Consider the following 27,929-nt stretch of genomic DNA (forward strand, 5'->3'; position numbering starts at 1 on the left):
TGAATTTGAATCCATGAACATGGTTTTGTTGAAAAAGTTTGAAACCATTGGGTCTGATTTATTTGACCAGTAATAGTTAAGTTGACTTTTCCGAGTAGTAGGTAGACTGTTCTCGAATCCCTTTTCCTTTTAAAAACTCTAGAAAGCCCCAGATCCTACTAGCACTTACAGCTCGGGGGGGAAAAAAGGAAATATCACAATATAAGCTCATGAGAAACTATCCTCCTTTTTCTTGGTGAATTAAAATTGGTGCACCTTAATGAAAGTAAAAGAAACAGTTAGGACGAAAGCAATCAAGTGTTTCACATAGAGATAATACATTAAAAAAGTGTATAGATAAAATCAAACTATGATTTGGAGAATAGTTTTTGAGAAAAAAGTTATTTTTAAAAATAGATTTTGTGAAAAAGTAATTTTGATAAAGTGAGAGTATTTGAATAGTTGTTATCAAAAACACTTATATATATATAAATTACTAAAAAGGATATAGGTTAATATGATAATTACATAAAAGATAGATTTTATAATATATTTTTATTTGAAGTAATAAATTTGTTAATAATATATTTTTTGCTAACATAATAAATAATATATAAAAAACATAATTAATAAAAAATTAGTATGTATATATGTATTTATAAAATATAAGATTAAATATTTTTTTAAAAAATGATTATTTTTTTGCCAACAAAAAAATATTATTTTACAGATTTTAAATATGAAATCCCATTATATTTTTTGACAACTAGTTTTTTTTTAACAACATACTAACTCCGATCTTTAATATAAAAGCTATTTTATATTTAATTTGGTATTAAATATAAAACTCCAATCCATTTTATTTATTATATTTATCTATTTTTTTAAAGTAGTCCCTGTAATAGTTACATATGTTAAATATTTTATCAAATGATACTTCTAGCAAATACACATGATTAGAAAGGATATTTTAGAAAAGACAACACATATTTATTACCAATAGCTAACTTAACTAATTTTCTTAATCTTTCAAATTAGTCAACTAGCTCTTATATTGAGGATTGGAGATAGTATTACAATGTAAAAAAAAAAAGAACCACATTTTCAAGAAGCAATTTTTTTTGCTTTTCATAAAACCATGGTTTTGGAGGCCAAAACTTTAGTTTTGGACCAAATTAGGTGTTTGGGTAAAAGTAAAACTATGAATTTAAAAGTGCTTTTACGGAATACGAAATAAATATGTAGAGAAATTTATCTTAATTTGAGGAAAAATACTTTTCAGAAACACTTTTTAGCTTATCCCAAACACCTTTTAAGGTTTTCTGAAAAACATACTTCTTTGGGTAATCTCTGGCCAAAGCTATGATTAGGGTAGAAAAGCATTTTTTTTTTTTAATTGCCAAACATTACACTTCAGATGTGCTAAAATAAAAATATATTTTGATGTGCATCATGTGAAAAAGCAGAGATCATTCAGGTGGAGAAGACATCATTTTACGTACGAAAAAATATTTACAAAGATTTGCCTTTACTTAGTCAAGGATCTTACCAGAACACACAAGTGGTAAAATATCACAAGTAAATGTTGAAAAACAACCCATTTTGGTGTATATAAATGAAGCAGGAAGGAAGAAAGTAAAAATCTATTTCTTTGTTTTTTTTCTTGGGTTGAGATGTTTCCAATATTTCGAAATATTTTCTTATGTGCATTCAGTATTGAAGTATTTTGTGGTGCATTTAGTTTTTTATTTGTCTTGGTATTGGATGCACTAAAAAGTATTTTTGGCTAATAGGTGCACTAAAAAAAATTTTAGGATGCTTGATGCACACAAAAAAACATCTCAAGATGCTGGACGTACTAAAAAAAAACACTTCAGGACACTGGATGCGTTGAAAAAAATACTTTGAGATGCATCTTAACATTCTTTTTTTCATTTTTTCTAAACAAAAATCTATTTCTTATAAGCTCGTGCAACATAGAAAAAAGTTAGAGAGGTGGGAGAAATGAGACATAGGGAAGAGACCAAATGGATCCGAGCTCCAATCTAAACCTTTAATCTAGAACGTATGGAAATATAATTTCAACATGTGACTCGTTGAAAAAACACAGAGCATTAAAATATATTTTATGTAGGAAAAAGTTATTACAACGGCTTCTTTGCCTTGCATTTGCAACAGTCAGGGATGAAAATAACTTCCGCTTTGCTTATTTGCACAACCTTTATTGAACTCGATCCATTCTGTTCAGGGAAACGAACCAACTATGGAACTTGGTAAAAACATAAAAACCTTCTACACATAGCGTTTCATGTATTGTTCAACCGTTGTGTAGTTAATTTCAGGGTAAAGTTGGCATGCTTCAACTCCTTCTTCTCCCACCTCGAAATTCGTAAGACATCCTTCAAAGCAAACATGGTAGTAATGTATCAGTCCCACCTGTTCTGTATATGCTTGCCCTGTAACCACCAGAAAATGAGCACACAATAAGAACATATAACCAAGTTTTCCACTCTCACTACAAGAACTGATGAAAAATGGCAAGAACTTTTTAGTACAAAAGGTGTTTAATCGAAATTGAAGAATTCAACTGCTTGGATGGCACTCTTTGCAGATGCCAACTCTGCTGCCATTTGTTAATGAACTGATACTGATCTCACCTTCCAAGGAAGCCAGAAACTGTTGTTCAGAAATTGAAGACTTCTTCAACTCTTTCCCAATGAGCTTCTCCCAGATTTGGACAACTTCTCTCTGGGACAAGATGTTCTTGGGTGGCCTGATGTAAACTGTCTTGTTTAGAGTCCTGGGGTCATCTATGGTTTTGACAGTGTACCTCGCTATATCATCCTCATCCACATAAATTGCTGCCAAATTGGAATAAGCATAGTTACAGACAAGTCCATGCGTGTTGATAGAGTGAATCAATAAAAGGCTCAAAAGTAAGTATTGTATTTTACCCTTTGTGTTGCCATCTCCAAATAGGACCACAGAATCCTTGGAGGGTAGGATGAAACCAGGCTGACACAGACCACCGAGAAAATAACCAGCAAAACAGTTAGCAGAAACATAGGTGAAGGGTATGTTGGCCTCTTCAATGGCTTTCCTCACTACCATTTTGTCGTCAAATGTTACTCTTCCAGGCTCCAATGCATGTGCCATTCTTGCAGGATCCGTCCCAAATTCAGATGGCAAAAACCTCTGTACAAATCAGTAGCACTTCGTGATCTGAAAAACTACAGGGCAATTTTATGAACATTACATGCATATGTAGCCAACTTCATCTCTTACCTTACTGAGATGTTTCATTCTGACTAAAACTAAGAACTCATAAAAAGGGCCAAGCTAGTTTAGTTAGTGAAATCTCAAGTTCCTTGAGACCTGAGGCACGTAGACACATACGCGACACAAAATCTTGGTATTATTCTAGTAATTAGTACCTTGATATTTCCAGCTTCTTTAATGGCATCAATGAGCTTGAGTTGAAGTAGGATGTGATGACTGCGAATATGGACACCGGATATGGCACAAATGACTACGTCAACAAGCTTTACAGCATTCACAAGGCGTTGGTGGTCATTGAAAGAGCCCGAAATGAGGCGAGCTCCTTGCTCCTTGAATGAAAGAAGAAGCTGGACCTTCTCAATGTCCACCCCTATCTCTGGTCTATGAAGAACGTAGGTTTGGTGTCCTTCTTCTAAGCTTGCCTTCACCAACCTCTTCCCCAAGTACCCAGTTCCCCCAACAATCAGCACTTTGCTCTTTTCCATGTCTCTCTTCTCTCTCTCTCTCTCTCTCTCTGTGTGTACTATTCTGGTGATCATGTCCTGATGTGTTCTTCTTGACCTATATATACATAGCTAGAAAATCTGAGCTTGATCTTGGTGTCTTGGAGTGTACACATAGGTTGGAAAAACTTCAAAATTTCAACCTTATATATTTCTCATGTTTGGCTTTAGCTTGGCAGATACAATGGTATGTTTTTGCTTTGTCTTTAGGTAAAGGCATGTGTTTGAAGAGCAAGGCGCCATTTAGAAGAACAAGGGCCCCTACATCAGCTAATGCCCAAAAGTCATAATACCATTTAGAGGAGAGGAAAAATTGGTGTATTAAAGCGGTTATGTCGCCACCTTTTGAACTCAACAGCTACAATCCTGCGGAGTAAGATCTCACGTGTCAGAGACTTAAATGAGCAGAATCAGTTGAATTAAAGGGAAAATTAAACAAACCATCTTAAATTTGGGCGGTTGCTATGGACCATCTTTTTTAAGATTGCAACTTTATCATATGTATGTGTTCATGAAAATCAGAACTTTTTCTGCTCTTTTAGGCGCCATAATCTGTTACAGAAATATTTGGCATTGTATTGATCAAGAATACATTATTTGAGATGAGATCTAATTACTATAGGAGGATATGATATAATCTGACTTGATGAGTAAAATATAAAGCAGAAAAAGCTTAGAGGTGATACGTTGCGTTAAACACTAACAGCACGAAAACCACAAGGCTGGCTTGAAGAGACGTGTAAAAGGAAAGGTACCTGCAAGGTTGGGCCAAGATGAGTTGCGAAAAATGTATTAAATTCAGAAGCTTAATTGAATTAAAGGGCACGTCAGAGAAATATAACCTTGGTTTGGTAGCTTCAATAATGATAATTGAGACAGGAAATAAACTCATTTAGTTTTAACTGGACGAAAACATGTTTCAGTCTTGCCCGGTTACTTACAAAATGTCATTTCTTCAACGGAGTGTGAGACAAGCTAGTTGGTATAAAAAATAATCTTCCTAGTCACATCAAAATCTTTGACTTGTACGTTTTTCCCATTGCTAAACTTGCTGGGCACATACGAGTTTCATATGGGATTTGCCTTTAAAATCTGGCTTGTACATAGTCATGTTATTTTAATTTGGTTTATTTTTTCTTATTTTTATCAGTCATATTTGATGCGAGATCTTTTTACCAAAAAATCATATACATATTGACTCACTTTTAAAAGTATTCTTTCTTTATCACACTCATGGTCTATCTTATCTCAAACTGGATTAAGGACTATTTTTAAAACATGTTCACTTAATCATTTTTAATTAATTTTTTAAAATATATGTAAGGTGCTTAATAGATTTTTATAGTACGAACAAGATTTTTTTTTTGGGGGGGTTGGGCCATTGAACCCCAACCAGAGAGTATTTATCATTAGTGATTTTTTTAGAAGAAAAAATGACAAAAAAATACCTCTTGAATTTTAAAATAATAAATAGGTATTTTGACATGCCAAAAATCATTATAAGAATAGTCAGGATGACCTATTTATCTTTTTAAAATTTAAATGGTTTTTTTTTTGTCATTTTCCTTTTTAATAATAGAAATTTGAAAATTTTGTCCTTTGACATGATTCTCTCCCAACCATGTCTTTTTGAAATAATTTTTTTTAAATGTCTGATGGAGCAGCAATGGCCCAGTCTGGCCCTATCTACCCAAAGGGATTGGGTCTGGCCCAAATAAACCAATCCAAAGTGGGTCAACTTGAAGACCCCTTATATTTCTATTGAGAAGAGAACATGTTCTGCGTTAAAGCCTGACAAAGACTAAGGGTGTGTTTGGGTGACACCCCAAACCATAGTTTGGGGTGTCAATCATCCAAACACCTCCTCTAAAAACCAAAACCATGGTTTTGACTCCAAAACCATGGTTTTGGAAAAAGCAAAAATTTTTTGCTTTTTGGAGAAAAAAGGGAGAGTGTGAGAGCCTATATGATATGTATCTTGTTATTTTTTTTATAAACATATTTTTTGATAAACATATTTAATCTTATATTTTATAAATATATATACACATTAATTAATTATTAATTATATTATCTTATGTATTATTAATTATGTTGGTAAAAAATATATTATTAACAATTTTATTCCTTCAAATTAAAATATATCATAAAATCTATTTTTTCTGTAATTATCATATTAACTTATGTCTTTTTTTTAGTAATTTGTATATATAAAAAGTGCTTCTGATAACAACTATCAAAACACTCTCACTTCTCAGAATCACTTTTTTACAAAATCTATTCTTCACAGAATCTATTCTATCCAGAATCTATTCTCCAGAATCACTTTTTTAAACCACGGTTTGGTTTTATCCAAACACACCCTAATTGTCCTTGGTTAATTGGAAAAAACGAAGTGCAGGAAATATATGAGATTGGGTGGAGTCACGTGTTGCGTTGCTTTGCTCTCTCGCATCAAAAGTTAGTCCTCGTTTGATTATTTTCAAGATGGGATATATATAAATATATATTCATTCTAATGACATCCAAAACTTTGACTATTGTTCGTATGGCTGCTTTTGATTTGCCAATCTCTAAAATATCTTCTCCTTATTCTCCAAAAAAAAACCCAACAAGTCATTCAATGTGTGACTGTAGATTAAATTACTAATACTAGCTCCGTCCTTGATATTTAATTTATTTTTAAATATAAGATTTTAATTAACTTTATTTTTTATATTAATTTTTTTTTATAAAATAGTCTTTGTAATAGTTACACATGTAAAAAGTTATATCAAATTATAGTTTTAACTAATACATATAATTAACAATAGTATTTTAGAAAAAAATTTTACTACGAATAAGTAATTTAATTATTTTCTTAATATTTTTAAATTAGTTAATTAAGTCTTATATTAAATACTGGAAGTAATATATAGATAAAACATGAGATGTAAATATACAACTATTTTCTGATTTACAATATCACAATAATAAAAGAAACTGTTAAAATGGATTCTACTAACTTTCATCCTTAATATAAGACCTATGTAATTAATTTGGATAAAATTAAAAACAGTTAAATTAGTTATTTATAAAAAAAAATATTTCTTGATTTTTTTTTAAATATCTTCTTAAATTATTTAGATGAAATTATAAGAAGGACAAAATATATTGAAGTTTTATATTTATAACTAAATTTGACTTCCTAACCCCTATATTACGTACCATAGGTAATATATCGTAAATATATACTACCTCTGGTTCTTAATATAAAATCCCGTTTGACTTTTAATTTGATCCTAATTATAAGACTCTAATATATTTTATCTCTCATATTTATACATTTTTTCCAAGATAATTCTTTTAATAATGATAGTTCTAACCAATACACTTAATTAACAAGGATATTTTAGGAATGACAACACTTATTTATTACAAATAACTAACTTAACTTACTTTTTTAATCTCTTTAAATTAGTAAATTAAATCTTATACTTAGAATTATAATTAGGTTAGAAGGTAGTATTATAATTAAATAAGTTCACCTTTCTCCCTAGAGTGGGAGGTTGGTCCTTCCATTTATATACTACCTCCGGTCCTAATTATAAGATCCAGTTGACTTATTTGAGGAAATTAAGGAAGTAAGTTAAGTTAGTTATTTGTAATAAATAAGTGTTGTCATTCCTAAAATATGCTTGCTAATTAAGTATATTGGCTAGAACTATCATTATTAGAAGGATTATCTTGGAAAAAATACATAAATATGAGAGACAAAATGGATTGGGATCTTATAATTAGGATCAAATAAAAAATCAAATGGAGTCTTATAATAATAACAGGAGATAGTATATAATTATTTAATAGCTAGCTGTTGCAGCGTCCTTTTCGCCGTTCAACTTTGGCTTGCTATAATCACCAGAAGCTCTTCGCTTCAAATAGTCAACATACAGCAGCTTTAGCTCGATATACAAATTATACTCCCAAAGTTGGCTTCACTTGCCTCACCTACTTGCTTCGACCTACCCTTTGTATTTTACTTCTTGCACATCAAAGCTCCAATCAAATTCTATATTCTAAATACAGATCAATCCTCTACTTCCTTCCCTCTCCCCTGTTTATTTATTTTCCGCAAACTCTGTGCCCAACAAGTAAAGAACTTCTCTTGAAGTAGATTGGAACCCCAAGGATCACAGAGCAGAGGGGTCATAAAAATGGCGAAAAGCAAGGTTTTGATTGTGGGTGGAACTGGGTATATTGGGAGGAGGATTGTGAAGGCTTGTCTGGCTCAGGGCCATGAGACTTATATTGTTCAACGACCTGAGTTAGGCCTTCAAATTGAGAAGCTTCAGATGTTGCTCTCCTTTAAGAAGCAAGGTGCTCATCTCGTTCGGGCCTCCTTCTCCGATCACCGGAGCCTCGTTGACGCCGTTAAGCAGGTTGACGTTGTCATCAGCGCCGTCTCCGGCGTTCATTTCCGGAGTCACAGCATTCTGTTGCAGCTCAAGCTTGTCGACGCCATCAAAGAAGCCGGAAATGTTAAGGTATTATTGTTTCTATTATGAGTCTGTGATCCATCTGCTTTTCCTTCCATTCCTTCTTTCATTAACCCTGTCGCGTTGACTTTTAGTCTTTTACCCTGACGACCCGTCTATGCATTGAGACGTAAAGATTAAGTAAATCAACAATGGCGCAAAAACTGAATCCCTTTTTACCAAGTTTTCAAGTATTTCCCACAGTCTTCTTGTGTTCTGCAGAACACATTTGGAGAACAAAATCAGGCAATTTTTTTTATCAGAATGCTAAAAAATATTGTTGTCTTCGTATTTTTGTTTCTTGTAGCGTTTCTTGCCTTCGGAATTTGGACTGGACCCTGCTCGTATGGGACATGCTCTGGAACCAGGAAGAGTGACATTTGATGACAAAATGACAGTGCGAAAAGCAATAGAGGAAGCTAACATCCCTTACACTTACATCTCAGCAAACTTGTTCGCCGGATACTTTGCCGGCAGCCTCTCTCAGATGGGCTCCTTTGTCCCTCCAAGAGACAAGGTCCATCTATTTGGTGATGGCAACCTCAAAGGTAACATACATACTTCAATTCCTTTCATTCACCATCAAACTTTCTAGTATTACGTTTAAGGTTGTCCCCTCTTGTCTTCTGATTGTTTCCTGCACAATCCAACTTAGTTCAACTACAGCAACATCTTGTTTGGTTAATATGAGACTATCTATGGTTACAGCTGTGTTTATGGATGAGGAAGATGTTGCAACATATACCATAAAAGCAATAGACGACCCTAGAACTCTAAACAAAACATTGTATTTAAGGCCACCTGAGAACATTCTTTCCCAAGGAGAGCTTATTGGAATTTGGGAGAAACTCATTGGGAAGGAACTAGAAAAGACGTATATATCTGCAGAAGACTTCCTCACCACCTTGAGAGGTAAGACAAAAAACTGATTCTGCGTTCACATTTGTTAAGCAGTGCTGTCCCCCCCCCCCCCTCTCTCATTGGAATGTGTCTTTCTTATTTGCAGGCATGGATTATAAACTCCAAGTTGGAATTGGACACTTCTATCACATTTTCTATGAGGGATGTTTAACAGATTTTGAAATAGGTGAAGAGGGAGAAGAAGCCTCAAAGCTTTATCCTGAGGTTAATTACACACGCATGGATGAGTACTTAAGGATCTATGTGTAAAATAAATTGATTTCACAGGAGTTCAGTGTAATGAACCATGATTATCAGTTAAAATAAGCTTACTTTGAGGAGAGGTTGGGAGAAAAAAAGCTTTCTCATATATCAGTGTATGAGTGAGCTATAGTACTTTACGTATCATTACCATTTTCTCTTATTGACTTCTTTATATTAATAATAATTAAATACCATTTTCATCTGTGGAGATTAGATTTGGGACTACAACCTCTTCAACTAGAAGCTTTTTTTTTTTTTTCCTTCTCTTGTTCTCTCCCTTTTAAAATTAGACAGAGCAGAGTTGAAATATGTGAGTTGAGCACTTGGCGCTTCTAAATTCTATTTGATGAATTTATATCCGGAGAAACTGAGAAAGGCTCTACAAGGCTCTCTCGTATTGAATACAATACAATTTCTTTAGCCAATATAAGTAACACACAAGTGTTTGAGTATTAACAGCATAGTTTTGTTTTTTAAAGAAAGTGAGTAAATCATTATAGGAAAATTATGCGAGTTGAATTTTATGAATTCCTTAAGCTGCTCTTCATTTCTTTTGAACTTGAATCTAACGTCACTGAGCCTCTCTTTTATTGGGATTTTCTAGTTGGTTTTCATGTTAACTGCTTGGGGGTGGATTTGGTAAGGATCTGATATCCTAGTCACAGACTTTATAAAACAATCATCAAAATACACCGTTATTGCAGATGCAGATTGTTACAACATTTGTTTGAGGCACACAAATTCATAGTCACAACTCAGTTTCGTTCTAGGGCTCTGTAAATCCATTTATAAGCGATGAAGATGGCAAAAACATAAAAGCAATCCAGAGAGCCCATATATCAGAAAAACAAGCAGATAGGACCCCTATAAATGTGACATCACTTGGTGCAAGCTGCTCTTTCCTCAGCTTCTGGAACAGGATAAGGTCATCTTGACTCTTAGAGCATGCCCGTGAGTAGCCAACCCACATACCATAGCATTCCAAGTTGCAATATTTCTTTCAAACACCTTTTGAGCCTTTGTAATCGCTCCACTCTTTGCATACATGTAAACCAATGCTGTACCAAGAATCACTCCCACTTGAATCCCTTTATTCTTCATAAATTCATGAAGTCTTTCCCCCTAACCAACACAGCCTGCTCGTGCACAACAGACAGAACTGAAGCCAATGTCGCACCGTTTGGTTCAAAACCCTGGGCAATCCCAAAAGCCTCGTTTGAACAGTAGCTTTGAGCATATCCACTGATTATAATCCATACCATGGTATTTACAAAATCCTGCCCGTTGATCTTTAATATACGAAATTTTTTACAAAATGTAATAAACATCTACAATTCACTCTAAAAAAAATTAATAAAAAAACCAAGGAGAGTCAAACATTTAAATTATAATGATGACGCATAACATACGAACCCTATATGCTCAGCTTGGTGAGAGTAATAATCACAGACTCTGTTTTAGCCGTCGTACCATTGTAAATGTGGAGTGAGTAGATATCTTCATGTTCTAATGTAGGCACAGGAGGTAGACATGGTGGAGACACATACCCAGACATTACTACTGCCGCAGTGACGGACACAACTTCAGTCCCTTGTTCATTTATTTCCATGAATGATTCTGAAATATGCTGGAAACATATAACTTCTGACCACCAACAGAACTAAACATCCCTTTCCACTTTCCTCCAGAAAATGGCAGTGTTACCCCTCCTCCACTCAGCGTATCAGAAACTTCCACCTCGGAAGAAATATTAAATCTCGTGGTGGCCACATAGATTCTTTAAGGTTTCTGTAACATGTTCTGTACGACGCACTCGATCAGTATCTTTCAATGGAAAACAGAACACCATGTTGAAAAGCTGGTAATTATATTTACTTTGCTTTTTAAATTTGTGAATGACCCATTTCAAATCCTCACTAAATGCATTCCTCTTGGCACTCATGGAGGGATCCGTCTCTAAGTTCTCGTTCTCTTCTTGAGGACGTCTGCATATATGGGGTAGATATGGTTTCCCGTTCCATGCTGCTTTGAAGTGTATAGCATTTGTAATGACGAACTTGACTGAGTTGCTGAGAAACCCCTCAAGAATTAATTTCTTGGGTCGTATGAAGAGGCTGCACAAATTATAACAATATCATGTTGTTCTTAAATATATACAATTTCAGGAGAATCGATGAGATGATTTCTTTTAGGAGACAAAGAGAGGAAGGAGATGCAATAGAACCTAACAGTGCTATGAGTAACATAAAATTTAAAATTGATTTAATTAAAGATATTTAGATTTTGAGTTAAAAAAATTAGCCGGCTCTGAAAGTAGACTGGGTTCAGAGCGGCTGGATAACCAGAGTTGAGAATCTGTTTAAAAGAGGGCTTCAGAGTAAGGGATTGATCAAGCCATAAGGCATTGACGCAACGGATACGAGGGCCCTCGGCGAGATCGTCATAGGGCAAGATGACGGCGGGTCGAGCGGCTAAAGAATTGAGACAATCGACGGTAGGGGAGCCGCTGACGGCGAGAAGCTGACGGCGGGGGGGAAACGCTCAAGCCAGCAGCAACGAGGACGAGCACCACATCGAAGGGCGGGTATGAAACCACCCTGTTTTCACCTATTTCTCCGACCAAAAGATGGCTTCCGAAGATCATCGATTTCGGATGCAACCTGGGACCTCTCTGAGTTTTCCGACCTGCTCTTGTTCCGTAGCAGTAGGAAGCCATTTGGTTTACCAAAACTGGGCAGAAGGAGAAGGAAAGGACACTCCTTTACAGCCATGGAAGGACGGAGGGCCAGTTCCTGGGACGAAGGAGATTTAGCCGTATGATGGAGAGCAGTTCAAACTTGAACTCGTGCTCCTACGTATTTCTTTGGTTTCTTCGAGTTTTTCTCCGTTGTTCGTTTCCAAATACGAAGCTCTTTGATTTCTTGAATAAAAAGAATCTTATGCAGATAATTATAAGAAAATGAGATTGATAAAACAAAATTTAACGCACCATCAGAAAAATGATTACTGTGGAATTAAACTCATTGATGATTGGGTATTTAATATTTGGGTCACCTTTGGAATTTCACCCAATATCTTTGCATTATCATAAGGAAGATTGCATATAAAAGCTGGATACACTTGCCTCTTTCGTGCTTAATAACCTACGCATACTATGACTTTTTATAACATGATCAATTATGAATAATTATATTCCCATAATCTCCTAAAATACATATTTTAAAATTATATTTACCATATATTTTTATAATAAGAAGAAGAGAAGTAATTTATTCAAATTGCATAGAATACATGAGGGGAGATTATTTGATGGAGTATTTGATATAAGTTGGAAGACATGGGAATACAAATTCCTGCATGTGTATATTTTTATCTATTGAGTAAATTATTTAAGTAATTTTGTATAAGAACAGTTGTTAGTGTAGCCTATTTTTTTTTTAAAAAAAATGATTAGGGATTTGCCAAATACAAGCACATGCGGAATTGATATTTCTAAAAATTAGTAAATTTAATTATGTTGGATATGTATTGGTACTTCGAGGAGGGTTTGGAAGAAAAAGAGCTTTTCTCATATCTTAGTGTATCAGTGATCTCTAATCCTTTATATATCATTACCATTTTCTATTATTAACTTCATGATAAAAATACTAATCAAAGACATTTTGGTTTGCAGAAATTAGACTTGGGACTTTAACCCCTTCAACCAGAAGATTTTTTCAAATCCTATTTTCTAATCCATCCCATATTATTTATAAAATCCTGCCCATTGATCTTTAATATACGAAGTTTTTAACAAAATATAATAAACATCTACAATTCACTCTAAAAAAATGTCATCATCTATCTTACTTTAATATCAAGTACTCTTGAAACTATTCACATGTAAAAACTACTAATAAAACATATTAAACAGTAAAGTCATATGATTGATTCTTTGCTATAAATACCAAAACAGGGTCAAACATTGAAATTACAACATGAAACAGAGTTTGCAAGGAAAAAAATAATTAATAATAATAATAATAATAAAAATACTAACAAACTGTTGGTTAATGTGGTAGCAGTCTCACCCTCATAAGAAGAAAAATATAAGTTCGAATTCTAATAAGCATATTTGTTGAAAGGGCTATTCCTTAACCGTTCCAGGCTTGAAAGGGATTAGTTTTAAATTTAATATAACTTGGGGATACTCTTGTTTCATCTCAAAAAAAAACCAAGAAGAATCAAAAATCCAAATTATAATGAGGACGAAGCATAACATACGAAACCTATTTGATAAGACCGCTGAGATCAATAATGACAGACTCTGTTTTAGCCGTAGTACCATCATAAGTGTGGAGTGGGTAGATATATTCATGTCCTAATGTAGGCACAGGAGGTAATAATAGACATGGTGGACGCCCATACGTTACTACTGCCGCAGTGATGGACACAACTTCAGTCCCTTGTTCGTTTGTTTCCATGAATGACTTCTGAAATATGCTGGAAACATATAAATTCTTACCACCTCTGAAACAACTAAACATCCCTCTCCACTTTCCAAAAAACGGCAATGTCACCCCTACTCCCCTCAGCCACTCCTCGGAAGAAATATTAAATTTTGGGGTCTTCTGGTGGTCCCGTAGATTCTTGAAGTTTTCTGTAACACGTTCTACACACTCTCGATCAGTATCTTTAAATGGGTAACAGCTTACTGTGCTGGAACGGTCGTAGTCATATTTACTTTGCTTTTTAAATGGTTGATCAACCATTTTCAAATCCTTCAATGCATTCCCCTTGGCAATTATGGAGGGATCCATCTCTAAGTTCTTGTTCTCTTCTACTATAAGGGGCATATATTTCCATGCTCCTTTGAAGTGTATTGCATTTGTAATGACAAACTTGACTGAGTTGCTGAGAAACTCTTCACGCATAAAGTCTTTAACCAGGCCACTTGTCTCGTTCTCCGCCCAAGAATTAATTTCTTGGGTCGCATGAGGAGGCTGCATAAATAGATACAATTTCAGGATACTAAGAAAATCTCTTTAACAAATGTGTGTTCTAAGAACTACTCTGTGTGTCAGTGTTTATAACCAAATCCAACCAGCTCTTGTACTTAGAAGAGATAATATGAGAAGAGAAACATATGCTCCTCCATGTATCATGCATCAATCAATGTGAGAATTGATGAGATGATTTCTTTTAGGAGACAAGAAGACGGAGAGGAAGTAGATGGAATAGAGCCTAACAATGCTATGAGTAATATAAAATTTAAATTTGATATAATTAAAGATATTTAGATTTCGAGTAGAAAAAAAATGACGAAACATTACTTGGTTCTGAAAGTCCACTGGGTGCAGAGCGGCTCTATAATCAGAGTCGAGAATCTGTTTAAAAGAGGGATTCAAGGTGAGGGATTGATCAAGCCATAAGGCATTGACGCAACGGATACGAGGGACCTCGGCGAGATTGTCATAGGGCAAGATGACGTCGGGTCGAGCGGCTACAGAATTAAGGCGGTCGACGAGATGGGAGTCGACAAAGGCGAGAAGCTGACGGCGGGCGGAAACGCTGGAGCCAGCGGCAAGGAGGCCGAGCACAACATGGAAGGGCGGGTATGAAACCACCCTGTTTTCGCCTGTTTCTCCGGGCAAAAGATGGCGTCCGAAGATCACCGGGGCCAACCTGAGACCTCTCTGAGTTTCCGGATCTCGTCGTGTTCCGCAGAAGTAAGAAGCCGTTTGGTTTGTCAAAACCGAGCAGAAGGAGAAGGAAAGGACACTCCTTCCTGGCCATGGAGTGATGGAGAGCCGCATGATGGAGAGCAGTTCAAACTTGAACTCTTGCTCCTAGGTATTTTTTTTAGTTTTCTTCGAGTTTTGTTGCGTTGTTTTGTTTCCAAATACCAAAACATTAACACTATTTCAACCGATGGAAATTGAATTTAATATTGAAGGAGTTTCGTAACCAAAAAGGAAAAAAGAAAAGAAATAATGAACGATGCTCTTTAATTTCTTGAATCAAAAAATCTTAGGGAAAATGACAGATAAAGAAGGCTGAAATAATAAAATGCCAAAATGGGAAGCTAAGCAAATGTATTACCAGATAGGGAAGTGTTGCCTGATTTGGGATTATGCAAATGTTGCACAATTACGAAACAGCCCCTCATATGCAAACCGAAAAAGTGACCGGTGGAAGTGTGCAAGTTGTGGCGAGAGCTGGAGGAAAAAGTTGGGAGGGACCACGAACGTGGGAGCATGAACGCGCGAAGCAACAACTGAACGACGGAAGCGAGGTTAGTATCCAGTGACTATATTGTTCGCCTCTGTCTTTTGTCCCTCTCCTTTATGCGCCGGTTGATTTTCCTCTTCCCGTTGGATGGCAATGTCGTCGATGTGGGGATGGTTTTGAGGTGGAGAGGGTGGCGAAGCATGGAGACGGCGTGGGTATATAGAAAGTGTGGGGGGAAGGACGGTGATCAGAGGGTGAATGCACGGGGAAGGAAAAACACTGAGGGAGAGGGGTTTGATGGCGTCACAAGTGGGTTAGAGTGATTAGTGTCAGATAAATGGACAATGTTGGAGGGAGATTCGAATAATGAAGTGGATTGATTCTGAGAAAATGAAGCATTAGTGTGGACAGGAAAGAAATGATTGTTTTGTTGCAAATTATAAGCATGAATGTGTCAAACCCTAAGTTGGTCGTGTAAGTTGATGATGATGGTATTAAGTCATATAATCATTCGACTTCTGTTATGTTATCAGTGCAGGTAATGAAGATAAATGAATTTCGAAGCTGGGTCATCTTGTGGGAAGGAGCTGTTCTGTTATTTTCATGTGGGGGGAAATTTGTGACAAATGGTGAAGGTGAAGTGAGATATAATAGAGGTGGCGTGAGGTTAAGAAGCATTAAGGATGGGCTGACACTTGATGAATTGAGGCTAATGATATCTGAGTGGATTGGTGGCGATGGAAGAAATTATGACATTAAGTACACAGTGGCCTTTGATGAGAAGACATTGATTGACCTTCATGACAATGCTGAAATGTATAACCTCTTTCAATACAATGGGAACAGCGGTCATGTGTATGTGGCTGAAAAAAGACAAGTAGGTCCCCAACCAAGGGACAATGTAGAAATGTAAGTGGAAGTTTGTCCTAACTATTTGTTGTCATTTATGAATTTCTTCTTGTCATTTGTGTTAACGAGTCTTGTCATTATGAATGCAGAACAGAGAGATTCATGGGCATGTCACAGCAAACGAACTGGATGTGTCTCCCATTAGTTTGTGTTGTGATTATGGCTGGCTCAGTGAAGAAAATGCTCGTGAATGTGACAATGATGAAATAAGTGGGCCCCCTAATGTGGATAAATCTATCGGAGCTGAAGATACGGATGGTAGTGAGATGGTTCATGCGGAATGGAGGGGACTTTTAACAGGAGTGGGCCAACGTTTTCCTAGTGCAGATGTATTTCGGGTGTTTGTATACAAGTTTGCACTTGCAAACAAGTTTGTGGCCAAGTATATGAGGAATAGCAAGGAATTCATGTCGATAAGGTGTAAAGTTGAGGGTTGTCCATGGAAGCTATGTGCAAATCATGTGGGGAAGAGTTGTGATGTGCTACGAGTGACGACATTTATAAACCGGCATGTTCATTCTGCCCAAGATAGCTTGGACGTGATGCATAGTGGAAGAGCTAGTTTGAACTCATCAATAATAATTGATGAGATGAGGGATCATGCAGACAAGCGCACTTCTGAGATAAGGAAGAGGTTGAAACGAGAGTATGGGATTGATCTAACATATAAACAGGCTTATAGAGCAAGAGAGAAGTCACTGGAAGACATATATGGCAGGCTTGAACAATCATACATGCTCATACCATGGGTATGCGAAAGGATAAAGGAAACAGATGAAAAATCAGTGGCTGAATGGACTGCTATTGGGAACCGGTTTGAACGTGTTTTCATTGCCTACGGGGCATGCATTGAGGGTTTCTTGGGTGGCGCGAGGCATATTATGTATGTTGATGGAACTCACTTAAGCGGACCATACAAGGGGACAATGTTGTCAGCTTCAGCTTATGATGCAGATAACGAGCTGCTGCCATTTACAATTGCAATTGTGAAGGGAGAAACACTAGATAACTGGACGTGGTTTTTCTATATGATAAAAAAAATCCTGAGTTCTGTGGAAGTAACGATTGTATCAGATCGACACAATGCTATCATCGGAGGAGTGGCATCAATCTTTGGGGGTCAAAGGCATGCCTTTTGTTATAGACACATCAAGGAGAATTTTAGTTCAGAAGTTATGAAAATGAATAAGGGGCAAACAAGGACAAATGGCCGATCAAAGGAGGATGCACTATATTTATTGGATAAAATTGCATACACAAGGACGGATGAGAAATTTGAGGCAGCAATGGATGACATGAGATCCTTTTCTCCAAGGCTATTTGATTGGCTTATTCATCATGGGGATGTAGATAGGTGGGCTAAAAGTAGGTTCCCATATAAAAGATGGGACAATATTACAACTAATATAGCAGAATCATTCAATGCATGGATGGTGAATGAGAGAAAGCATACTGTACCCCAATTGATCTATGAGCACCGAGATAAAGTTGCAAGAAAGCTGCATGCCTCCTATGTGGGTATGACCAAATGGAAGAATTGCGTTGGCCCAAATATAGAGAGTAAGGTGCTAGATATGGTGGCTGGGTCTGACCATATGTATGCTGAAAATTATGGTGGGGGAAGAGTGAAGGTGACAACATCACGTGGAGACCATCGTGTTGATCTTGGACTACACCAATGCAGTTGCAGATCTTGGCAAATGACGGGGATCCCTTGTTCCCATGCTTGTGCTGCCATCAAGATTGTGCACGGCAATGTTTATGATTATATTGATAATTGCTATAAAAAGTCATCACAAGAAAAGATCTATGCTCGCAGTATGATTCCTGTGGTAACAACAGACATGCCTCACCCAAATGACTACTATAAAATAGAAAATGTCAGTGAGCAAGTTTTCTTGCTACCTCCCATGACATCCCGACCACCAGGAAGGCCAAAAGTAAACAGGGATGAATCACAGTTCCAGAACAAACGGATATACCACTGTGAAAGATGCCACCAGCCTGGACACACAAGGAGGAATTGCAGAAATCTTAACCCATCATGAAGTTTCGAGTACAGTGGGGATGGGTCATTTTTTGGTGTACATAGTTGTATGCTCCGCCCTTGTCAATTTTTTTGGGACTGGGGTTGTAGTTAGGAGCTAGGTGGAGACATTTTTTTGTAAGTAAGCTGATAGAAATTTCAGTGATAACGGAGCATTAAGTGTGGCTAGTATCTTAATGTCCACTTGTTGAATACATGAAAGGAAGTTACTGTTATGGGGATGTTAGCTTTTGTTAATGGCGCATTACTTGTTGTCATTTTTAAATTTGTTCTGGTCATTGGCAGTGATGCTATCAGCATAAGCTGACAGCCGTGTTGAACTGATGTTGTAAAATCAGACCAGGTTATCCTTATCATTATCGCTGTCATATTCGCTTCACATGGTGTCATTTTTAAATTTGTTCTGGTCATTGGCAGTGATGCTATCAGCATAAGCTGACAGCCGTGTTGAACTAATGTTGTAAAATCAGACTAGGTGATCCTTCTCATTATCGCTGTCATATTCGCTTCACATGGTGTCATTTTTAAATTTGTTCTGGTCATTGGCAGTGATGCTATTAGCATAAGCTGACAGCCGTGTTGAACTGATGTTGTAAAATCAGACCAGGTGATCCTTATCATTATCGCTGTCATATTCGCTTCACATGGTGTCATTTTTAAATTTGTTCTGGTCATTGGCAGTGATGCTATCAGCATAAGCTGACAGCCGTGTTGAACTGATGTTGTAAAATCAGACCAGGTTATCCTTATCATTATTGCTGTCATATTCGCTTCACATGGTGTCATTTTTAAATTTGTTCTGGTCATTGGCAGTGATGCTATCAGCATAAGCTGACAGCCGTGTTGAACTGATGTTGTAAAATCAGACCAGGTTATCCTTATCATTATTGCTGTCATATTCGCTTCACATGGTGTCATTTTTAAATTTGTTCTGGTCATTGGCAGTGATGCTATCAGCATAAGCTGACAGCCGTGTTGAACTGATGTTGTAAAATCAAACCAGGTGATCCTTATCATTATCGCTGTCATATTCACTTCACTTGGTATCATTTTCTGTTGGATACCAACAGGATATATTGAAGTAAAATTTAGTGACCTGAACAAAAAATGAAAACTAATAGCACATGTCCAATGAGGTTGTTGTCATCATCTGTTTTTGTGTGGTTAAAACCAGATTCATTCATGTCACTGGGGAATAAATTGGCATCATGGTTCTCAACTATCATACATTTATGGATACCAATCTCTGTTAACCATAACAATACACAGTAAATTTTTGGTCAACCTACAATGCACATTACATACAGCAATCTAACAGAGGACAAGTGAATTATGACCCTAACATCGAGACACCTAAGACCGACGCCTTTTCTTGGACTTTGTGCTCTTGGTTGGTTGTGGTCGTCGAATAAGGGCCAATGCCTCGTCACATTTTTCATTCTGTTCATGATTGACCAACCACCATGTCAGGTCACGACGAAAGCCAACAACTTCTTCCTCTGTGTAGGTAAGGGTCACACCAGGTTCCCATCTTCTCAGCCACATCATGCAGTGCACCCCACAATCCCTCTTGTGGACGCAACAATATCAGCACAGTTAGTTAACACATCTGACATGTGCATTTACCCCACAGAAATCGAATTTGACAAAACTGACAGGTTATTCTGCTGGGGAACTTCTGCAAATATCATGGGAGACATTGGCTTTTTCCCAACCAATCCTGGCTTGACCAAGTCCAGTATAATATTGAGCCTCATCCTCTGCAACAACATTCAGGACCAACATAGAAAGTTTAATGATTTTCCAAGTTCAAAAACTAGGGTAAAGATAATGAGTTTTTTCTTACACAGTCATCCACAGTCATTTCCACTGGGTCTTTGATGACAACCTTCTTCTTCTACTTTCTGTCCTTGGTTCCGAAATGGTTCATCATGGAGTCTATTACGTGGAAATCCAATGTGCTAGGCTGAATGGCAACGCAAAACCAGTGTTGGCCAACAAGAGCAGGACCAATTATGAAATCACATTTAGCTAAGTTGTAGCCAAGGAACTCAGGAAGAAAGAGCTTCTTATATTTTTGGGCTTTCCAGGTTGGATCATGTGCCATCATGTTCTGCATGACATGAAATTGTTAATCCATTAACAGAGAACAAGTCATTTCCAATTCAATTGCTGTTATTGGTATTTGCATTTGGAATTATGCAACCTCACCATAAAATCAACATCGAAAATGTGCCTCTTCCCTGGCCCCAACTCTGCCTTCATGTCCTCTATCACTGCCTTGCACACCAAATTAAGCACCTACAGAACACAAGTGAAAATGTCATTCTAGTACAATAATCTCACCAAACATTATCAAACATAATCATGGGTGCAGGGACAGAGCATTCTAAAATACCCTGTTATTTACTCTGTTCACTCCACCCAGGGAAAACAGCTGTTGTCGGTCTATATCTTCATCAAACATTTTGATGACAGTCCTGCAAACATTGTCAGATGTCAGTGACAGAAAGTATGGTGTTGGGGACATCAATACTTGTCATTCCCATGTATGTTATTGTCATTTTCAATTCTATTGCTGTCATTGTCAGGGCACACTGTGTCATTTAAAAACAAAACACTAGCTACGGATATACTTACATATTCCTCTCTTCCTCTCCCTTGGGTCTACGGGATATTAAAGTGAAAAAGATGTCCCTTTCCTCCTTTGGCCTCTTCGTCCTCGGAGCTGCCTTGAATTCTATCCACGGAGATTTAATTGTGGAACTCTTTGCCCTTGTTGACCTCCTAAGGTCAATCGATTTTTCAGGCCCTCCTTCCTCCCCACTGTCACTGCTCACCCATTCTCAATCCAACAGCAAAGGAACATTGGTAGGGGTCATTGTCAGTACATGTGTAGCTTCCTCACCCTCATCATTTGAATCCCGAACCTCCTTATCATCATCTTCGGCCTCCTCAACCACATAATCATGACTGACTTCCATGTCATCATGGTCATCTTCCTCCTCATCAACCACATGACCTCCTTCCCTGTCATCATGGTCATCTTCCTCCTCATCCTCGTCGTCGTCGTCATCACCTCCATGACCATCACGGTCACCCTCTTCTTCCACCTCCTCAACCATGTAATCATCACTGACTTCCCTGTCATGAAGGTCATGTTGTTCTTCATCCTCATCCTCATCCTCATCCTTCTCATCATCTCCTTTGCTGGTTTCATCCTCATCAAGTTCCTCATCTGCACTTCCCGCTTCAACCTCTCTTGCAATCTCCTCCACCACTCGGTCAACATCATCAGCTTCTTCAGCATCGTTACCAGCTGCATCACCAACTGTTTCAACCCCTTCTTTAGCAGTGGCATTCTCATTCCCCATCCCCTTAACTTTGGCGTTCAATCCAATCTGCAGTTTATCTCATTTTTCAAAATATTATTTTTTTTAGAGTAAAGTAAACTAATATCCTTCTGTTTTACCTAAATTACAGAAACTTCCTCTCTATTTTGAAAATATATATAAACATCCTTTAAAATTAAAATATATGTCACACAAATCTTCTTTGTATATTTGAGATTTTATTTCCATTCATCTAATCATAAGTTGATTGTTAAATTTAAATTTTAAATTTTTTTTAACCAAAATACCCCTCCTTAACATAAAAGTTATTTAAACATTTGTATTTGTCGAAAAAATAATTTTTCATACAATAAAAACAATTTTAATGCATGTATTTTCAAAATTCTTAAAATGTAATAAAATCTATTAAATTTTATTATATTATAATTTTATAATTTTAATTCTTCATCATATATAATGAAACTTATTTATTTAAGTTTTTTTTAAATAACTAGAAAATAAAATGAATACATATTTTTTTCATCATATAATATAAATTAAAAGTTTGAGAGATTATAGAAATCATTTAAATTTAAAGTTTAAAATTTTTAAATTAAAATTTTCTTAGAAACATTTATAACTTATTTAGTCAATTATATATTTAGTTAAAGAATTAATCAAAATTTCATTCAAGGTTGGTATATCTATGTTAACTAAATTCCTTACTTTTCTATCCTAGCTAGTATGATAAAAATACTAAACAAATAGCTATTTGCAAAAAAAAAAAAATGAGGAAAAATTTTAAATTCTTCAAAACTTTTTAGCTAAAATTTAGGGATTTAGTTTTATGAAAGGTAAATTAGTAAATAAAAAGTATTTTAATATAAATTTTAATTAAAAAAGTATCTTTTTATAATATTCTTAACAAAGTTCACAACTAGGACTTAAGTATATAATTTTTAAAATAGAGGGACGGTCCGTGTAACTAAGTTACTAAGGTAAAATGCAAAGAATATCAAAGTCTTGGACTCTTCTTTTTATTTCAATAATTTCCCTATTTTGTCTCTCATGCTCTCTCCTCCATGTAAATAAAAGTATTTTTGAGTAGCAACTTATAATCTTTATATATTTGTTGTCTTTAATCAATTTTAGCTAACTTTTTTATTTACCTTGTTTGATCAAATATTTCTTATAAAAAATAACGAAGACAGTACTATTCACTCGGCTAACCTTGTCGTGTAGATAATGTCGGTGTGAGGATTATGGATGTGTTATTAAAAAGTGCCCGTTTGAAATTGTTTTTTTTGTTTTTGTTTTTGGTGACAAAAGAAACCCGTTATTTTGGTAGTATGACAGATTCTCACCAAAATGGCAGAATCCATTCTAAAGGCCAGTACCATTGTTTCAATGAAACCCACCGGTCCAACTTTTGGGAAAATCATGATTCTAAAATCTGTTCTTCTAATCACTTTTCGGCAAAATTTATTCATCACAAGCTAATCCTATATAATAACCCATCCCATAGCATTTATAAAATCCTGCCCATTGATCTTTAGTGTTCGAAATTTTTTACTTTAACAAATATCTATAATTCACTCAAAAAAAACCAAGTCATCATCTATTTTACTTTGATATCAAGTATTCTTGGAACTATTCAAATGCAAAATCCACCAATAAATCATATTAAATGATGAAATCACGTGGTTTATTCTCTGCCATAAATACCAGAGCAGAATCAAACATTTAAATTGCAACAAGAGACAAAGTCAAACCTTTAAATTACAAATCATAACATACTAACCCTATATTATAGCAGGAAAGGTGAGATTCCTCATCACAGACGCTGCTTTAGCCGTTGTACCATTAGAAGCATGCAATGAGTAGTGATGTTCATAGTCTAATGCGGGTACAGGAGGCAGACGTGGTGGACACCCAGACATTACTACTGCCGCAGTGACGGACACAACTTCAGCCCCTTGTTCATTTATTTCCATGAATGACTTCTGAAATATGCTGGAAACATATAACTTCCGAGCGCCAAAAGAACTAAATATCCCTTTCCACTTTCCTCCAGAAAATGGCAGTGTAACCCCTACTCCCCTCAGCGTATCAGAAACTTCCACCTCGTAAGCAGTATTAAATTTTGGGTTCTCATCATGGCCACATAGATTCTTTAAGGTTTCTGTAACATGTTCTCTACGCACCTGATCAGTATCTTTCACTGCAAAACGGAACACCATGCTGAGAGGGAGGTTATATTTCCGTTGCTTTTTAAATGGTTGATAAACCAGTTTCATGCCCTTAGAAAATGCAATGCTCTTGTGACTCGTCAAGGTATCCATCTCTGAGTTCTTGCTTATAAAGGTTGGATTTGATGTCCCTTTCCATGCTCCTTTAAAGTGTATTGCATTTGTAAAGACGAACTTGACTGAGTTGCTGAGAAACCCCTCACGAATAAAGTCTTTAACGAGGCAACTTGTCTCGTTTTCCGCCCAAGAATTAATTTCTTGGGTCGCATGAGGAGGCTGCACAAATTATATCACTTTCATGTTGTTCGTAAATGGATACAATTTGAGGAAACTAAAAAAATTAGTTAAGTTGATTTTTTTGGGTGACAAGTGTGTTTATGACCAAATCCAATCCGCTACTATTTTTGCAAGAGATAACATAAGAAAAGAAACACATACTACAAGAGTCATAATATAAACGAAGGCCGATCGCATACACATTTAAGTATAAACTGGCTATAATTAATCTTTGAATCCTTATAGTTTCTCCTTATTTTTAATCAGGTTCTTATAGTTTAACTTATTTTTTAATTAGGTCCTGTGATTTAATCAATAACAAGCACCTCATAAAAAGAAGAAAAATTTTATAAAAACATGATTAAAAATACATGAAATCATAGGGATCTAGTTATAAAAACTTGCCTATTGATTATCTTTTTAAAAAAAAAAGAGGGAACATTAACTGGGCTTGAAAGTTCACTGGGTTAAGAGCGGCTCTATAATCAGAGTCGAGAATCTGTTTAAAAGAGGGCTTCAGAGTAAGGGATTGATCAAGCCATAAGGCATTGACGCAACGGGTACCAATGCCCTCGGCGAGATCATCATAGGGCAAGATGACGTCCGGTCGAGCGGCTAAAGAATTGAGACGATCGACGGAACGGCGGTCGATGACGGCGAGAAGCTGACGGCGGGGGCAAACGCTGGAGCCAGCAGCAAGGAGGCTGAGCACCACATTGAAGGACGAGGTTGAAAACACCCTTTCTTCACCTGTATCTCCTCCCAAAAGTTGGTTTGCGAAGATCCCTGCTTTCGAATACAACCTGGGACCTCTCCGAGTTTTCCGACCTGCTCCTGTTCCGCAGCAGTAAGAAGCCGTTTGGTTTGCCAAAACTGGGCAGAAGAAGAAGGAAAGGACACTCCGTTCCAGCCATGGAGTGATGGAGGGCCGACGAAGGAGATTTAGCCGCATGATGGAGAGCAGTTCGAACCTCAAACCTTAACTCTTGCTCCTGGGTATCCGTTTTCGTTGCTTCGAGTTTTGTTGCGTTGTTTTGTTTCCAAATACCAAACATTAACAATATTTCAAACGATGGAAATTGAATTTAATATTGAAGGTCAAAAAAATTGAATTTCATAACAACAACAGCAAAAAAAATAATAATAATAATTAATCTCTAAGTTTTTATAATTTCAACCAATTTTGAATCAGGTCTTTATAATTTTTTTTAATCAAATCTTTATACTTTTACATGTTTTTAATTAGGTCATTGCATTTATTTTTCCTTTTATCAAGTCCTTACAAGTTCACATTATTTTTAATTAAGCCCCTAAATTTTTTATTCTTTATTTTATAAATTCTAATAGTACTATTCTATAAATATAAAATAGTATATATTATTTAATATTAGTTTATAAACAATAATATTTTAAAAATAATGAATTATTATAATAATTTTATTTTTTTAGCAAAAAAAATTAATTGTTCTAAAATTTTTCCTGAATTAATTAATTATATTACTTATCTTTTATTATATAATTATTAATTTAATTTAATTATTAATATTTTATATGTCAGTATTAATTTATTTAATTAAGTTTATATTTAATTAATAAATAAAAATTAAAACTAGATGGACCTCATTAAAAATTTAGTGAAATTATAAAGACTTAATAAAAAAAATAAATGCGAAGATCTAATTAAAAACAAATAAAAGTATAAGGACTTGATAAAAAGAAAAAAAACTATAAGGACCTAATTCAAAATTAGTTAAAACTATAAGAACTTGCGAATTAATTAACTCAAAAAGGGATAATGATTAATGAACGACACTCCTACTTTAATACAGAAAAAAATTAAAACGGATCACATTTATCGTAACTCCGGATTCTTTGCATGTTTAAGGATATTTATAAAATATGCATTTCATTCGGACAGTCTAAACTTAATTTGAAAGAATTTGGTGTCACTACTTTTTTGTTTTTCGCATGAATCAATTTAAGAATTGTGTTCATTTTATATCAAAATAAAAAACGATATGTACCAGATAAAAAACTTATAATAAGAGATCATATCTAAACCATCTAAATTAAATTTAAACATTCTATAAATATTTTGATGCTAATTAAAATATTCTTGAGTGATTATACAAAATATATTTTTTACAATTTTAAATCATGCATATTTAACCTTTGAACTTTTTCTGGCCAAGAAAAAAGAACCTCCAAACTTTTACTAGTAGGCCCCATGAAGGAAGTTATTTGGATACGAGTAGGCTAATCCCCAGTTTTCTTTAGGGTATTCTTTCAGTCTTAAATATATAAGATTTTTATATATACTAGTATAAAAATTTTATATTTAAGACCGTACATGTTTTTGATGTTACAAGATATCAGGTATTCTTGTGAAGGATTACGCACCACTTTGATATTATTACTTCCGTTTTGCGTATATCCACGTCAAAAGAAACACCAAGAGGAAGTGATAGTTATTGGAGAGGATCATGAAAAATATAATTATTCCAAAACACCAAATTTTCAAATACAAATTTTAAGTTTAATATTGTTCCTTCCAAACCTCCCATATTTTCCCCTATATTTCTTCCTCCGTTTTATTTTTAAAATTAATGCGAATTAATAAATCTCACTAAACTAAAAATTAAAGTTTTATTTTCTTTATAAAAAAATTAAAATTTTAATTTTAAAATCATCACTGACTTTAACTGAAAATAAAAGTTATGTAATTTTATCAAACTTTAGCATTATTTTATTATTTATTATAGGGAGAATCCCAATTAAATTTCATTGAAATACCAAAATTCTAATTCAAACCTACCTTTTTTAGCAAATCCCTAATATTCTAATAAGGTCAAGAAGCGTAATTAGGAATTTCTGGATGTTGTTAAAAGACTAAAATATTCCTCTATAACTAAAAATTAAAGGTTAATATAGGCCTGATTTCATTTTTAATTATTTCAACTAGATTTGATTAAACATTTTCCTCTATTTTTAGTTTGTTTTGTTTTTGCTTTTTTATAAAACAAATAAATATTCACATATATTTAATGCATAATATAAAATTATTTTAAAAAATTGAACTCTCAAATAAAAATATAAAACAAACTTAAAACCACGCTGTTGAAAATTTTTAAACCAAGTGCCATAAAAATAATTTTATTTTTTACTTAAATATCAAAAGATGATTAAAATATTTACCGTGTATTAGAAAATCAAAGTGAAAAAATAGAATAGTAATTCATAAAATCTCAAAATCACTTTTAATTGAAAGGAGCTTTGAGATGGTACCATGACTCTGAAATTCATTAAAAAAAGTGCACATTCATTCTCAATAAGCAATGATATATATATATATAATAAATATTTATTTATATATATAATTAGTTTAAAAATAGAAACAAAAAACAAAAATATTTTTTTCTGGTTAGGTTATATGTAGATAAATAGCACATTTTCTTTAAAAATATTTC

At 35.0% G+C, this 27,929-nt stretch overlaps 5 protein-coding genes across 6 annotated transcripts; 2 read left to right on the plus strand and 3 right to left on the minus strand.

The window, feature by feature from the left end:
* The first annotated feature begins 196 nt into the window (after window positions 1-196).
* LOC114715134 (isoflavone reductase homolog) lies at window positions 197-9,652 on the plus strand. 2 transcript variants are annotated; one of them, XM_028899933.1, is made up of 6 exons: window positions 197-212; window positions 8,058-8,284; window positions 8,583-8,823; window positions 8,984-9,187; window positions 9,282-9,519; window positions 9,552-9,652. In XM_028899933.1, exons 2-5 carry the CDS (start codon window positions 8,093-8,095, stop codon window positions 9,443-9,445), a joined length of 801 nt encoding a protein of 266 aa, XP_028755766.1. In that variant the 5' UTR covers window positions 197-212; window positions 8,058-8,092; the 3' UTR covers window positions 9,446-9,519; window positions 9,552-9,652. The 2 variants fall into 2 exon arrangements, with proteins under 2 accessions (XP_028755766.1, XP_028755760.1); XM_028899927.1 differs by lacking the exon at window positions 197-212 and having other exon boundaries at window positions 7,722-8,284.
* On the minus strand, window positions 2,182-3,933 carry LOC114715125 (bifunctional pinoresinol-lariciresinol reductase-like). The gene is made up of 4 exons (XM_028899919.1): window positions 3,414-3,933; window positions 2,934-3,174; window positions 2,637-2,840; window positions 2,182-2,435 (listed from the first exon to the last, which is right to left on the minus strand). The coding sequence occupies exons 1-4, from the start codon at window positions 3,795-3,797 to the stop codon at window positions 2,272-2,274; spliced, it is 993 nt and encodes a 330-aa protein (XP_028755752.1). The 5' UTR covers window positions 3,798-3,933; the 3' UTR covers window positions 2,182-2,271.
* Window positions 9,653-13,707: 4,055 nt separating the features above from the next.
* On the minus strand, window positions 13,708-15,234 carry LOC114715056 (serpin-ZX-like). The gene is made up of 2 exons (XM_028899870.1): window positions 14,752-15,234; window positions 13,708-14,421 (listed from the first exon to the last, which is right to left on the minus strand). The coding sequence occupies exons 1-2, from the start codon at window positions 15,232-15,234 to the stop codon at window positions 13,708-13,710; spliced, it is 1,197 nt and encodes a 398-aa protein (XP_028755703.1).
* A 1,127-nt stretch (window positions 15,235-16,361) lies between these two features.
* LOC114715066 (uncharacterized) lies at window positions 16,362-18,606 on the plus strand. Its single transcript, XM_028899879.1, has 2 exons — window positions 16,362-16,526; window positions 16,648-18,606. Exons 1-2 carry the CDS (start codon window positions 16,362-16,364, stop codon window positions 18,604-18,606), a joined length of 2,124 nt encoding a protein of 707 aa, XP_028755712.1.
* A 5,133-nt stretch (window positions 18,607-23,739) lies between these two features.
* Window positions 23,740-25,414, minus strand: LOC114715077 (serpin-ZX-like). Its single transcript, XM_028899888.1, has 2 exons — window positions 24,926-25,414; window positions 23,740-24,462 (listed from the first exon to the last, which is right to left on the minus strand). The coding sequence occupies exons 1-2, from the start codon at window positions 25,412-25,414 to the stop codon at window positions 23,740-23,742; spliced, it is 1,212 nt and encodes a 403-aa protein (XP_028755721.1).
* Window positions 25,415-27,929: the final 2,515 nt, after the last annotated feature.

Source organism: Neltuma alba, unplaced genomic scaffold (assembly GCF_004799145.2).
Source record: "Neltuma alba isolate B1F8T4 unplaced genomic scaffold, ASM479914v2 tig00001982_pilon, whole genome shotgun sequence".
Classification (NCBI taxonomy): Eukaryota; Viridiplantae; Streptophyta; class Magnoliopsida; order Fabales; family Fabaceae; genus Neltuma; species Neltuma alba.